General features: G+C 39.6%; 1 protein-coding gene and 1 long non-coding RNA gene across 3 annotated transcripts in view; one reads left to right on the top strand and one right to left on the bottom strand.

Annotated features, from left to right (window-relative positions):
- The window catches only part of LOC109551577 (uncharacterized), an 81,739-nt gene that overhangs the window by 9,362 nt on the left and 59,522 nt on the right, over positions 1–12,855 (bottom strand). The gene's annotated exons all lie outside the window — the stretch shown is intronic.
- The window catches only part of MBOAT1 (membrane bound glycerophospholipid O-acyltransferase 1), a 113,173-nt gene that overhangs the window by 98,975 nt on the left and 1,343 nt on the right, over positions 1–12,855 (top strand). For both annotated transcript variants that reach the window (XM_033863883.2, XM_019945233.3), the window contains exon 12: positions 1,318–1,469. In XM_033863883.2, coding sequence (XP_033719774.1) covers positions 1,318–1,469 — 152 coding nt within the window. The remainder of the gene's footprint in view (positions 1–1,317; positions 1,470–12,855) is intronic.

Here is a 12,855-nt window from a genome sequence, read left to right as displayed (position 1 = left end):
TACATATTTGTGCGTTGAAAACAGAAGACATTTTCTTTTCTCCCGTACATATACTGACTTGGATCACAAAACTAAAACACAGATGGGAGGACAAACTTGAACAAAGGCCAGAATTTTGTTAATACTTTCAGAGTATTATTTCTTAAGCTGTCTTTAGTTGGTTTCAGTGGGTATAAAAGGATTAATTTATGTAAAGCCTCTTGGGTGACCTGGAAATGTTTTTTCACAAATAAGTTAGGTAAGGGATGGAGGGGAGAGGGTTGATAGAACAGTATTTCCATTTTTTTTCCAAAAGGAGAATGAACTCAAACAGTCATGAAGTGTCTCAGGCCCAGGAAGTTACCTAGTGAAATCTCTTACATGCTTTTCAGTACTGCCCACAGATGGACCCCTAGCCTCTGTCCTGAGGAACTCAGAGCCTAGGAGGTGCCCTCAGCTTCCCAGGCAGCCCTAGGAAGCCTTTCCTGATTTGAGGCTGACCTACCTGTAAGCCTGCCATTGTTGCAGCTCTGTCTTTGGTTCTGGCATCTGGAAATTAGGTGTCTTTCTGGAGCCAAATCTGTGTCAAAAGACCTACAAATGAGTATCCTTTGACCCAGCATTTTCCATCTCAAAGAATGTTGTTTCCTTGTCTGGAAAATAGGCATACTGATGCTTACATGATAGGCCTGTGTCCCGGGAGAGTCAACAGAGATGATACCCATAAGGAATTCGCACAGGCTTGGCACACAGTAAGCACTCAATAAATGGTAGCTCATGTTATTATACTATTATATTATTACTGTTATTCAAAGGAAATAATTAGGAAACAGGGCAGAGACTTCTCTACAAGAGTATACATCACAGAATTGTTTACAATAGCAGGGGATAGGAGACTAACTTTCCCATAATTAAAATTGTATCAGATGAATATTTAATGACATGGAAGAACATTCATGCTATGTTACTAAATGAAAAAACAGGCTAAACATATATTGACGCCACTGGAAACGTAAATATGGATATATATGAATATAAAAGGACTTGGAAGGTATGTGCCAAGTTTTTCAACGGTGCTTTTCTCTGGGAGATATTAAAGAAAAAAAAATCTGATTCTGCTTAGCTCTTTAAACATTTTTCTACAGTGAATGAACTTATATTTTTTTAATAATAAGAAAAACCATAGTGGTATTTTTCGTTGAAAATAGAACTCAGATGGTTGGTAGTTTTTATCTCCTGTGTTCCTGAGGGGTATTACCTGCATGCATGGAGTAAAAGTTTCTATTTTTTCATCCCCCCCCCCCCCCCCACATCCACCATGACTTCCTTGGTGAGCAGGTGAGGAACAACTACAGACATTACTTCCTTTCGTCAAAAGCCCTCAAGGTTGTTTATGACATAGTCACCTGGGCTGCCACTCAGCTGGCCGTCTCTTATACCGTCGCCCCCTTCGTTATGTTGGCCGTTGAACCCACCATCAGTTTATACAAGTAAGTTTCCACTGTTCTCGGTTGCTCTATAGTAAACTTGTCTGTTCTGTGTTGGACTTAGGAGTTGGCAAATTGAATCAATCAGGACTGGCAATCTCTATGTACGCTTTCGATGGGAAAATGTCTAGAGAAAGCTTTAGGAGGAAGTGTCCATCCTGGAGATGCCAACAGACGAATAGTAATACAGTGAGCAGAGTTGACAGATAGATAGCCCCTCAGCCATGACTAATGTAAGTAAGAGATGCTTATGGCAGTGAATTCTGAAGGGATGTATCCAGATTACAGACTCAGAGGGTGAGTTCGCTGCCCTTTGCCTCTGTTTCCGGGGGTTAGGCTATGTTGGGGCCTCAGAGAGGGACAGAAGCAGGCCGCAGCTGGGGCTGGGTTCACCCTACAGACAAGAGGCCTTTAGGGAAAGGGTGTCTTAGGGAAAGGGTGTCAGGCCCTTATATTCAAACACCAGCCCTCCAGATGAACTGCAGACCTCTTTGTGCTTTTATTGTTTCCCTCTTTTGTTGAATTAGTCGTGTTTCTCTGCTCTTGGAGAAATGGTTACATGACCTCTGGCAAGTTATTAACCTCTTTTACCAGTGTTTTCTCAACTGTACAATGAAGGTAAGAATAGAATTCACCTCCAAGCACCTTTAGGTGTTAGGATTGAATGAGGCAAACGTGCAAGGGGCTCAGCCCAGTGTCTGGCGTGTAGTCTGTACTGGATAAATACCAACTTGTGTTCTTTACTGATTTGCAGAGACTTTTGCAGATTGAGTTTGGACCATAGCTACCGTCAGAAAAGTGGCTTAGAAATAAACATGCAAACATGCCTTATTGTACGTCAGGGATTGGACTCGCTGGTCAGGAATGATCAAAGAAATTTTACTACTTGGTACAGGTATCAATGTCTAGGATGATTTTTTTTTTTTTTAGGTTATAGGAAAAGAAGGTAGAGGGAAGTACACCGTGCTCCTCAATGAATTCTGTTTCTATAATGCCGGTTAGGTCACAGGAGTTATGTCCGTATAATATGGAAGTTGAGCTGGTTTATACACAAATTTTTCTAGATAAGGGATGCCAGAAGAGTGGAAAAACGATGAAATCTTCAGCCAAAAATAGCCCTCAGTTCAGCTGCTACAGCGGTAGGAGCCATGAGTGCCCGCCCAGCGCTGGGCTTCCTCTTCTCAGAGGCGCCCTGCCCAAGCTGCACCGTCTTGGTTTACCTCCTCTGCACCTTCCCTCTGGGCAGCCCCACTTGCTCACAGCTCTATTGTCCTTTCTCTTGTCTCAGTGCCCTCTAGCCAGCATTTGCCCTTCATTATCTGGGACTTTTATTGCCCCCTGAAGCAGCCTTAGCCCGTTGAGCTATCTGCCTAGGCTGTCCAAGTTTCTGGCTTGGGTGTTCATTGTGTTACGAAGTCTCATAGGTTTTGAGTTGTCTGCTTCCGTCTTCATAGGTTAACTTGGAACCCTGGGCCCTTCTCTCCCTTTTCTTTGGAGGTGCCCAATCCCCTCCACACTCCCTTACTCTAGGACAGAGAGCTGCTAGTGAGGAGATGACTTTTATAAAAGAAATGGAACGGTGAAATAAAAAATGTTCCGTTAAATCAGATTTTTAAAAATGAGGTACTTGTTTTTTTATAACAGGCATTGAAACACATTGACTTGCATTCCTGAGTAAGATGGATGGGGCTGAGGGTTTCCCCCCGTGTTTGGAAAATCTAAGTGCCTATGAAGACTAATAAACAGGAACTAGAGAGAGACAGAAAAACCACCCTCGTCCTGGTGTTTTAGGCACATGATGTTGCCAGATGCAAGATTTTTTTCAGGAATATATGTATCATGTTGTAGCAGAAATGCCTGTATTTAACTCAGTACCATTTAATACCTACAGTGTGCTGGGCACTTTTCTAGAAGCTGGGGGATGGGATGGTGAGCAAAAGATAGCAATCATTCTTACGTCCATGGAGGAGATAGCTTGGTGGAAGTGACAGGAAATAATTGACAAATTGATAAATACCCACTAAGATCATACTCTGAGTGAATGGTACAAAGATTTATGAGAGCCTGTAACAGGAATCTGCTCTTGGGAGGAAGCAGCGTTTGAGTCCTGGAGTCTGAGGGTGCTGAGAGTGGTGGATGGGACACTGTGGGTTGTGTTCCAGACCCAGGGAGCAGTTGTGATAGGAGGAAGCCCCGAGAAACATGAGTGTGGGCAGAATATAGAATCAATCCAAGGTAGAGAGTAGTGAGCTGAGAAGAGACAAGAGTAGGTACCAGTGTCCCTGTTTATCGTATATGGAAGTGTAGGCTCAGAGAGGGTGAGCAGTTAAAACACACACAGCAAGGCCCGAGTTTCAGATGCAAAATTTTTTTTCTTTTTTTTTTTTTTAAACAGCAAGAGCAGTAGTGCAGTTACTAAAAATTTCTCTAGGAGAAGCTATTTTGGAAGAAAGTTACTGCTAGGGGAGTAGCACAAAGTGGTGATTTGTTTGTGATCACATGCATTTAACCAACTAAGCATGCTAATTTCTATATTTAGGCAGGAGTTCTAGGGAAAGAATTCAATCATTATCAATCCAGATCACTCATGTAGATTTCCATTTCTTTTTAAAAACAATCTTTTTTTTTTTAGAAAACACCTTTGTTTAGGGTGAAATTGACATTTCTGTCACTTCTGTCAATTACAAGCAATTCAACCTAATATGTTATCTTGTTTTCGTAGTTGCTTATGTATATAATTTAAGTTCCCTATCTAGATCAGCTCTGTCCAATAGAAGTTTCTACAATGACCAAAATGCCATCCAATATGTTGGCCACCAGTGCATGTGGCTGTTGAGCTTTTGAAATGTGGCTAGTGTGACTGAGGAACGGAGTTTTCAATTTATCTAATTTGAATTTTAACAGCCACATGTTGTCAATGGCTACTAGATTGCCTCTCAAAAAAAGTTTTTTTCAGAAACTCTTAAGAGAATCACTGAATCTGGCAAAAGAAATAAAAATTGAATCATCTTTTTAGTCGAGGTGGGTCTAGATGCATTCCAGATCTGTTCCTCACTAGGGGATAATTTAAATAACTGGCAATGAATGGCAGTTGTATGCAAATCCATTTCTCAGGATACCCTTCCCTGATTGACATTTAAACGTCAGATGGGCTTCATTTTTCTGGCTAGTCACTTTTCAATGTACAGTGACTACAAATCCCAGCTTGAAATTTCTTAGTCTAATTTTTTTCCTTTAAGTTGTAAATGAGCCCCAAGTGAACATCTAAATGTATTATGAAAGAACTTGTGATTCCGAAAAGATGATAGAGTAGAAGGACTTGAGCTTACCTCCTCTTGTGAAAACACCAAAATCACAACTAACTGCTGACCAACCATCAACAAAAAAGACTGGAATCTACCAAAAGAGATATTTTATATTCAAAGACAAAGAAGAAGCCACAACGAGACGGTAGGAGGGGTGCTTTTGCGACATAAATCCTATAACCGTCAGGTGGGTGACCCACAAACTGGAAAATAATTATATCACAGAGGTTCTCCCACAAGAATGAGAGTCCTGAGCCCCACGTCAGGCTCCCCAGCATGAGGGTCTGGCATCAGAGCATTTGGCTTTCAAGGCCCGTGGGGCTTGAGTACAGGAGCTCCACAGGACTGGGGGAAACAGAGACTGCACTCTTGGAGGGCACGCACAAGTTTTCATGTACCCTGGGACCCAGCACAAAGCAGTACCTCCATAGGAGCTGGGGCTGGACCTACCTACAAGTCTTGGAGGGTCTCACAGAGGTTGCCATTTTGGCATCAAGACATGGCCCTTCCCACCAGCCTACAGGCTCCAGTGCTTGGACGCCTCAGGCCAAACAACCAGTAGGGTAGGAACACAGCCCCACCCATCAGCAGAGTGCATAAAGCCATACTGAGCTCACAGCCACCTCTAAACACACCCCTTTACATGGCCCTGACCACCAGAGGGATAAGACCCAGCTCCACCTACAAGTGGGCAGGCACCAGTCCCTCCCACCAGGAAGCCTGCACAAACCTCAAGACCAGCCTCAGCCACCAGAGGGCAGACACCAGAAGCAAGAGGAGCTATGATCCTCCAGCCAGCAGAAAGACGACCACAAACACAGAAATTTAGACAAAATGGGACAGCAGAGAAATATGTTCCAGACGAAGGAACAAGATAAAAACTGACAAGAACAACTAAATGAAGTGGACGTAGGCAACCTACTTGAAAAAGAATTTAGAGTAATGATAGTAGAGATGATCAAGATCTCAGAAAAAGAATGGAGGCACAGATGAAGTTACAAGAGATGTTTAACAAAGAGCTAGAAGATTTAAAGAACAAACGAACAGAAATGAACAATACAATAACTGGAATGAAAAATAAAGTAGAAGGGATCGAGAGCAGAATAACTGAAGCAGAAGAACAAATAAGTAAGCTGAAATACAGAATGGTAGAAATCACTGCCGTGAAACAGAATAAAGAATGAAAAGAAGTGAGGACAGTCTCAGAGACCTCTGGGACAACATTAAATGCACAAACATTCACATCATAGGGGTCCCAGAAGGAGAAGAGAGAGATAAAGGGCCTGAGAAAATATTTGGAGAGATTATAGCTGAAAACTTCCCTAACATGAGAGAGGAAACAATCAAGTCCAGGAAATGCAGAGAGTCCCATACAAGATAAACCCAAGGAGGAACACACTGAGACTAAAGACAACAAATATTAAAAGCACCAAGGGACAAGTAACAAATAACATACAAGGGAATCCCCATAGGGTTATGAGCTGAAACTCAGAAACTCTGCAGGCCAGAAAGGAGTGGTATATTATGTAAAGTGATGAAAGGGAAAAACCTACACCCAAGAATAGCCTACCCAGCAAGGCTCTCATTCAGATTCAACAGAGAAAAAGTTTTACAGACAAGCAAAAGCTAAGAGAATTCAGCACCACCAAACCAGCTTTATAACAAATCCTACAGGAACTTCTCTAGGCAGAAAAGAAAAGGCCACAACTAGAATCAAGAAAATTAAGAATGGGAAAGCTCATCAGTAAAGGCAAACATAAAGTAAAGGTAGGAAATCATCTGCACACAAATATGATATCAAAACCAGCAATTGTGAGAAGAGGAGAGCACAAATGCAGGATATTGGAAATGCATTGGAAATTAAGTGACCAGCAACTTAAAACAATCTTGTACAAATATAGACTGCTATATCAAAACCTCATGGGAACCATAAGCCAAAACTCTACAACAGATACACAAAAAGAGAAAAAGCAGTCCAAACACAACAATAAAGATAGACATCAAATCACAAGAGAGAGAACAAAAGAGGAAGGGGAGGAAAAAAAGACCTTCAAAAACAAATCTAAAACAACAAAATGGCCATAAGAACATTAATATTGATAATTACCTTAAATGTAAATGGATTAAATGCTCCTACCAAAAGACATAGACTGGCTGAATGGATACAAAAACAAGATCCATATATATGCTGTCTACAAGAGACCCACTTCAGACCTAGGGACACATACAGACTGAAAGTGAGGGGATGGAAAAAGGTATTCCACGCAAATGCAAATCAAAAGAAAGCTGGAGTAGCAATACTCATGTCAGACAAAATAAACTTTAAAATAAAGACTGTTACAGGAGACAAAGAAGAACACTACAAAATGATCAAGGGATCAAGCCAAGAAGAAGATATAACAATTGTAAATATGTATGCACCCAACATAGGAGCACCTCAATAGATAAGGCAAATGTTAACAGCCATAAAAGGAGAAATCGACAGTAACACAATAATAGTGGGGGACTTTAACACCCCACTTTCGTCAATGGACAGATCGTCCGGAGAGAAAATCAATAAGGAAACACAGGCCTTAAATGACACATTAGAACAGATGGACTTAATTGATATTTGTAGACCATTACATCCAAAAGCAGCAGAATACACTTTCTTCTGAAGTGCAGATGGAACATTCTCCAGGATAGATCACATCTTGGGTCACAAGTCACACCTTGGTAATTTTAAGAAAATTGAAATCATATCAAGCATCTTTTCCAACCACAACACTTGAAATTAGAAATCAATTACAGGAAAAAAACTGTAAGAAACAAACATGTGGAGGCTAAACAATATGTTACTAAACAACCAATGGATCACTGAAGAAATCAAAGAGGAAATCCAAAAAAATGACAATGAAAACACAATGACCCAAAACCTATGGGACACAGCAAAAGCAGTTATAGGAGGGAAGTTTATAGCAATACAGTCTTACCTTAGGAAACAAGAAAAATCTCAAACAACCTAACCTTACACCTAAAGCAACTAGAGAAAGAACAGAGAAAACCCAAAGTTAGCAGAAGGAAAGAAATCATAAAGATCAGAGCAGAAATAAATGAAATAGAGACGAAAACATTAGCAAAGATCAGTGAAACTAAAAGCAGGTTCTTTGAGAAGATAAACAAAATTGATAAACCTTTATCCAGACTCATCAAGAAAAAAAGGAAGAGGACTCTATAAATCAATAAAGTTAGAAATGAAAAAGGAGAAGTTAAACTGACAGCACAGAAATACAAAAGAGACTACTACAGATAACTATATGCTAATAAAATGGACAAATTCTTACAAAGGTACAACCTTCCAAGACTGAACCAGGAAGAAATAGAAAATATGAATAGACCAATCACAAGTACTGTAACTGAAACAGCAATTAAAAACTTCCAACAAACAAAATTCCAGGACCAGATGGCTTCACAGGTAAATGCTATCAAACATTTAGAGAATAGTTAAACACATATCCTTCTGAAACCCTTCCAAAAAATTGCAGAGGAAGGAACACTCCCAAGCTCAGTCTATGAGGTCACCATCATTCTGATAACAAAACCAGACAAAGTCATCACACACACACACAATTACAGGCCAATATCACTGATCCTCAACAAAATACTAGCAAACTGAATCTAACAACACATTCAAAGGATCATACACCATGATCAAGTGGGATTTATCCCAGGGATGGAAGGATTTTTCAATATCCACAAATCAATCAGTGTGATACACCACATTAACAAACTGAAGAATAAAAACCATATGATCATCTCAATAGATGCAGAAAAAGCTTTGGACAAAATTCAACACCCATTTATGATATAAACTCTCCAGAAAGTGGGAATAGAGGGAACTTACCTCAACATAATAAAGGCCATATATGACAAACCTACAGCTAACATCATTCTCAATGGTTAAAAGCTGAAAGCATTCCCACTAAGATCAGCAACAAGGCTAGGATGTCCATTGTTGCCACCTTTATTCAACATAGTTTTGGAAGTCCTAGTCATGTCAATCAGAGAAAAGAAGAAATAAAAGGAACCCAAATTGGAAAAGAAGAAGTAACACTGTCACTGTTTGCGGATGACATGATACTATACATAGAAAGTCATAAAGATGCTACCAGAAAACTACTAGAGCTCATCAATGAATTCAGTAAAGTTGCAGGATACAAAATTAATACACAGAAATCTCTTGCATTCCTGTACACTAACAACGAAAGACCAGAAAAAGAAATTGAGACAATCCCATTTATCATTGCATCAAAAAAAACAAACTACATAGGAATAAATCTACCTAAGGAGACAAAAGACCTGTACTCAGAAAACTATGACACTGATGAAAGAAATCAAAGATGACACAAACAGACGGAAAGATATATACCATGTTATTGGAATTGGAAAAATCAATATTGTCAAAATGACTATACTACCCAAGACAATCTACAGATTCAATGCAATCCCTACCAAATTACCAATGACATTTTTCACAGAACTAGAACAAAAACCTTTAAATTCGTATGGAGACACAAAAGACCCCAAATAGCCAAAGCAATCCTGAGAAAGAAAAACGGAGCAGGAGGAATCAGGCTCCCTGAGTTCAGACTATACTTACAAAGCTACAGTAATCAAAACAGTATGGTACTGACACACACAAAAAGACATATAGATCAATGGAACAGGATAGAAAGCCCAGAAATAAACCCACAGACCTATGGTTAATTAATCTACGACAAAGGAAGCAAGAATATACAATGGAGAAAAGACAGTCTTTTCAATAAGTGGTGCTGGGAAAATGGGACAGCAACATGTAAAAGAATGAAATCAGAACATTCTCTAACACCATATGCAAAGAGAAACTCAAAATGCATCAAAGACCTATAAAACTCTTAGAAGAAAACATAGGCACAACACTCTGACATAAATTGCAGCAATATCTTTTTGGACCCACCTCCTAATAAAAACAAAAATAAACAAATGGGACCTAATTAAATTTAAAAGCTTCTGTACAGCAAAAGGAACCATAAAACAAAAAGACAACCCATAGAATGGAAGATAATATTTGCAAACGAAGCAGCTGACAAGGGATTAATCTCCAGAATATGCAAACAGCTCATGCAGCTCTATGTCAAAAAAAAAACCCATAAAACGAACAACCCAATCAAAAAATGGGCAGAAGACTTAAATAGACATTTCTCCAAAGAAGCAATACAGATGGCCAAAAAGTATATGAAAAGATGCTCAACATCACTAATTATTAGAGAACTGCAAATCAAAACTACAATGTGGAATCACCTCACACCAGTCAGAATGTCCATCATCAAAGTCTATAAACACTAAATGCTGGAGAGGGTATGGAGAAAAAGGAACCGTCCTACACTGTTGGTAGGAATGTAAATTGGTACAACCACTATGGAGAACAGTCTGGAGATTCCTTAAAAAACTAAAAATAGAAATCCCACTCCAGGGCATATATCCGGAGAAAACCATAATTTGAAAAGGAACATGCACCCCAATGTTCATTGCAGCACTATTTAAAATAGCCAAGACATGGAAGCAACATAAAATGTCCCTTTACAGAGGAATGGATAAAGAAGATGTAGTACATATATACAGTGAATACTACTCAGCCATAAAAAAAGAATGAAATAATGCTATTTGCAGCAACATGGATGGACCTAGAGATGTCATACTAAGTGAAGTCAGACAGAGAAAGACAAATATCATATGATATCACCCATATCTAGAATCTAATTTTAAAAAATGATACAAATGAATTTATTTACAAAACAGAGAGACTTACAGATATCAGAAACAAACTTACATTTACCAAAGGGGAAATGTAGGTTGGGGGGATAAATCAGGAGCTTGGGATTAACATACAAACACTACTATATTATAAGATATCAATTGATAACCAACAAGGACCTCCTGTATAGCACAGGGAACTCTACTCAATATTCTGTGATAACCTATATGAGAAAAGAATAAAAATGTATGTGTATATGTATATATATAAAACTGAATCCCTTTGCTGTACACCTGAAACTAACACAACATTGTAAAGCAACTATAATCCAATAAATTTTTTAAAAAAAGAACGAAGTTGTCTTAGCTCAGGCTGCTATGGCTAAATAGTATAGACTGGGTGACTTAAACAGCAGACATTTATGTCTCACAATCTTGGAGGCTGGGAAGTCCAAGATCAAGATGCCAGCAGATTTGGTTTCCGATGAAAGCTCTCTTTCTGGCTTGCAGAAGGCTACCTTCTCACTGTGTCCTCACATAGCAGAGAGAGAGACCGAGGGAGACAAGGACAGCAAAAGAGATGGGGTGAGGGACAGTGAGAGGGACACAGAGAAAGATGGCTCACGCTCTGATTTGCCTTTATTTTCTAATAAGGGTACTAATGCTGTCATGGGGGGCCCACCATCATTGCCTCATCTAAACCAAATTACCACCCAAAGTCGACTTCTCCAAATACCATCAGATTGGAAGTCAGGGCTTCGACGTATGAATTTGGGGGAGGACACAAACATTTAGCCAGAGCAGAACCTTTCTATGAAATCATTTTCAAAAGCAAAATCTCATATGTTGTTGTCTTTAACTAGATAGCACTTTATTAAATTCAATGTATAAGAATGTTAGAATTTGTGTAGGAATTTTTGTAGATAGCAAACTCCTTGAGAGTAGAACTATGCTTTATTCATCTGTGTATCTGGAGTACCTAGTTTAGTCCTAGCATGCTCTATAAATGTTAGCTGAGTTTTTCCATAACAAAAAGATGGAGGTATTGCTTAAAATTTGAGAGAAGTATGGAGTGTCAGAATAGGTTACTAAACCTCCCTGGGAAGTTGAAGTTTTTCTCCCTTGACTTCCAGAATATTTGGCTTTAATCTAACAAAATTGCTCCAGTGTAGATTTGGCCACATGTAAAAGATTAAGGCAAAATGCAAGAACAAAGTACATTTTACGAGAGCAGACTCTGAAAGCTGGAGTTCCCTCTGCCTGGGGTGTGCCTGTGAGAATCCCAGCTTACACTTGCTGAACCAGTGTGTTTCTCTGTAGAGCTGTCATTCACCCTCATTAATGTCCTGGTTTAAATAGTAAATCAGATGGTCACTTACCTGTGGCTCTTCACCCCTCTGCTAATTACTACCATTGTGTCTATACGTCTCTTCTTTTCCATTCCCAAAAGGAGGGGTGGGGTCTTTGCCTTTTTGTAGATCCCAGTTCAATGCTTCGTACATCCTAGGCAGTAAATGCTTATTGAAAGAAGAAATGAAGATATGTTTGCTTCTGCTGAAGTTTTTAACTATTCTATATAGACCTGACATTATGATCACAAAAGCTGGGGAATTATATGTAAATCAATTGTGGGTCCCCTGCCCCTTAACATTATTTTCCTTTGCCCTTGAAAAAGCATTGGAGAAAGTGTAAGTTCAGTTTTCCCAAATGGATATAGAACAATTTTATAACAGGTGCTTTCTAATTACTTGCATTCATTGATGTGTACAGCATTTACTGAGCATCTACCCTGTGTCCAGTATCACACTTATACAATAAGTCCACAAACCTCGAAAGCAAAACTTGTTTTAGTTTGGATGAAAATCGAGTTACGGAGTAGGCTTTTGAAATCTGGATTCCTCAGGCTCATAATATATACAGGAACCCCTGACACTTAGTGGAGCACATTGGCCAAAGGGTCAGTTGCATTTGTGTTTGGGGAACATAGGGTAGGGCTTCAATTTCATTCCATGCATCCTTAGACTTTTAATACGGTGGGTTTCTAGCTGTCAGGGTTAATTCTCTCCATCTGCTTATTACGTCAGTGGGACATTGCCATACGTCTGTCTGCAGATGGGCTGGTTGGTTTGCTCTGCCCAGCTTTGTGGTTTTGGTCCATCCCTGGCCCACTCACCCACCAAAGGGAGTTATCTGTGGAGTGGATCAAGGCGAGCCTGAGTGCAGTCAGGTCCGCCAGTGCCAAAAGGTGATGTAATTGCCTCATGTGACATTTCCCACATACACCCTTGTTTGAAATATAATTTGTGTGTTTA

Source organism: Tursiops truncatus, chromosome 10, assembly GCF_011762595.2.
Source record: "Tursiops truncatus isolate mTurTru1 chromosome 10, mTurTru1.mat.Y, whole genome shotgun sequence".
Classification (NCBI taxonomy): Eukaryota; Metazoa; Chordata; class Mammalia; order Artiodactyla; family Delphinidae; genus Tursiops; species Tursiops truncatus.
The sequence above is the reverse complement of the archived record's forward strand: the minus strand, read 5'-3'. Positions and strand labels throughout refer to the sequence as shown.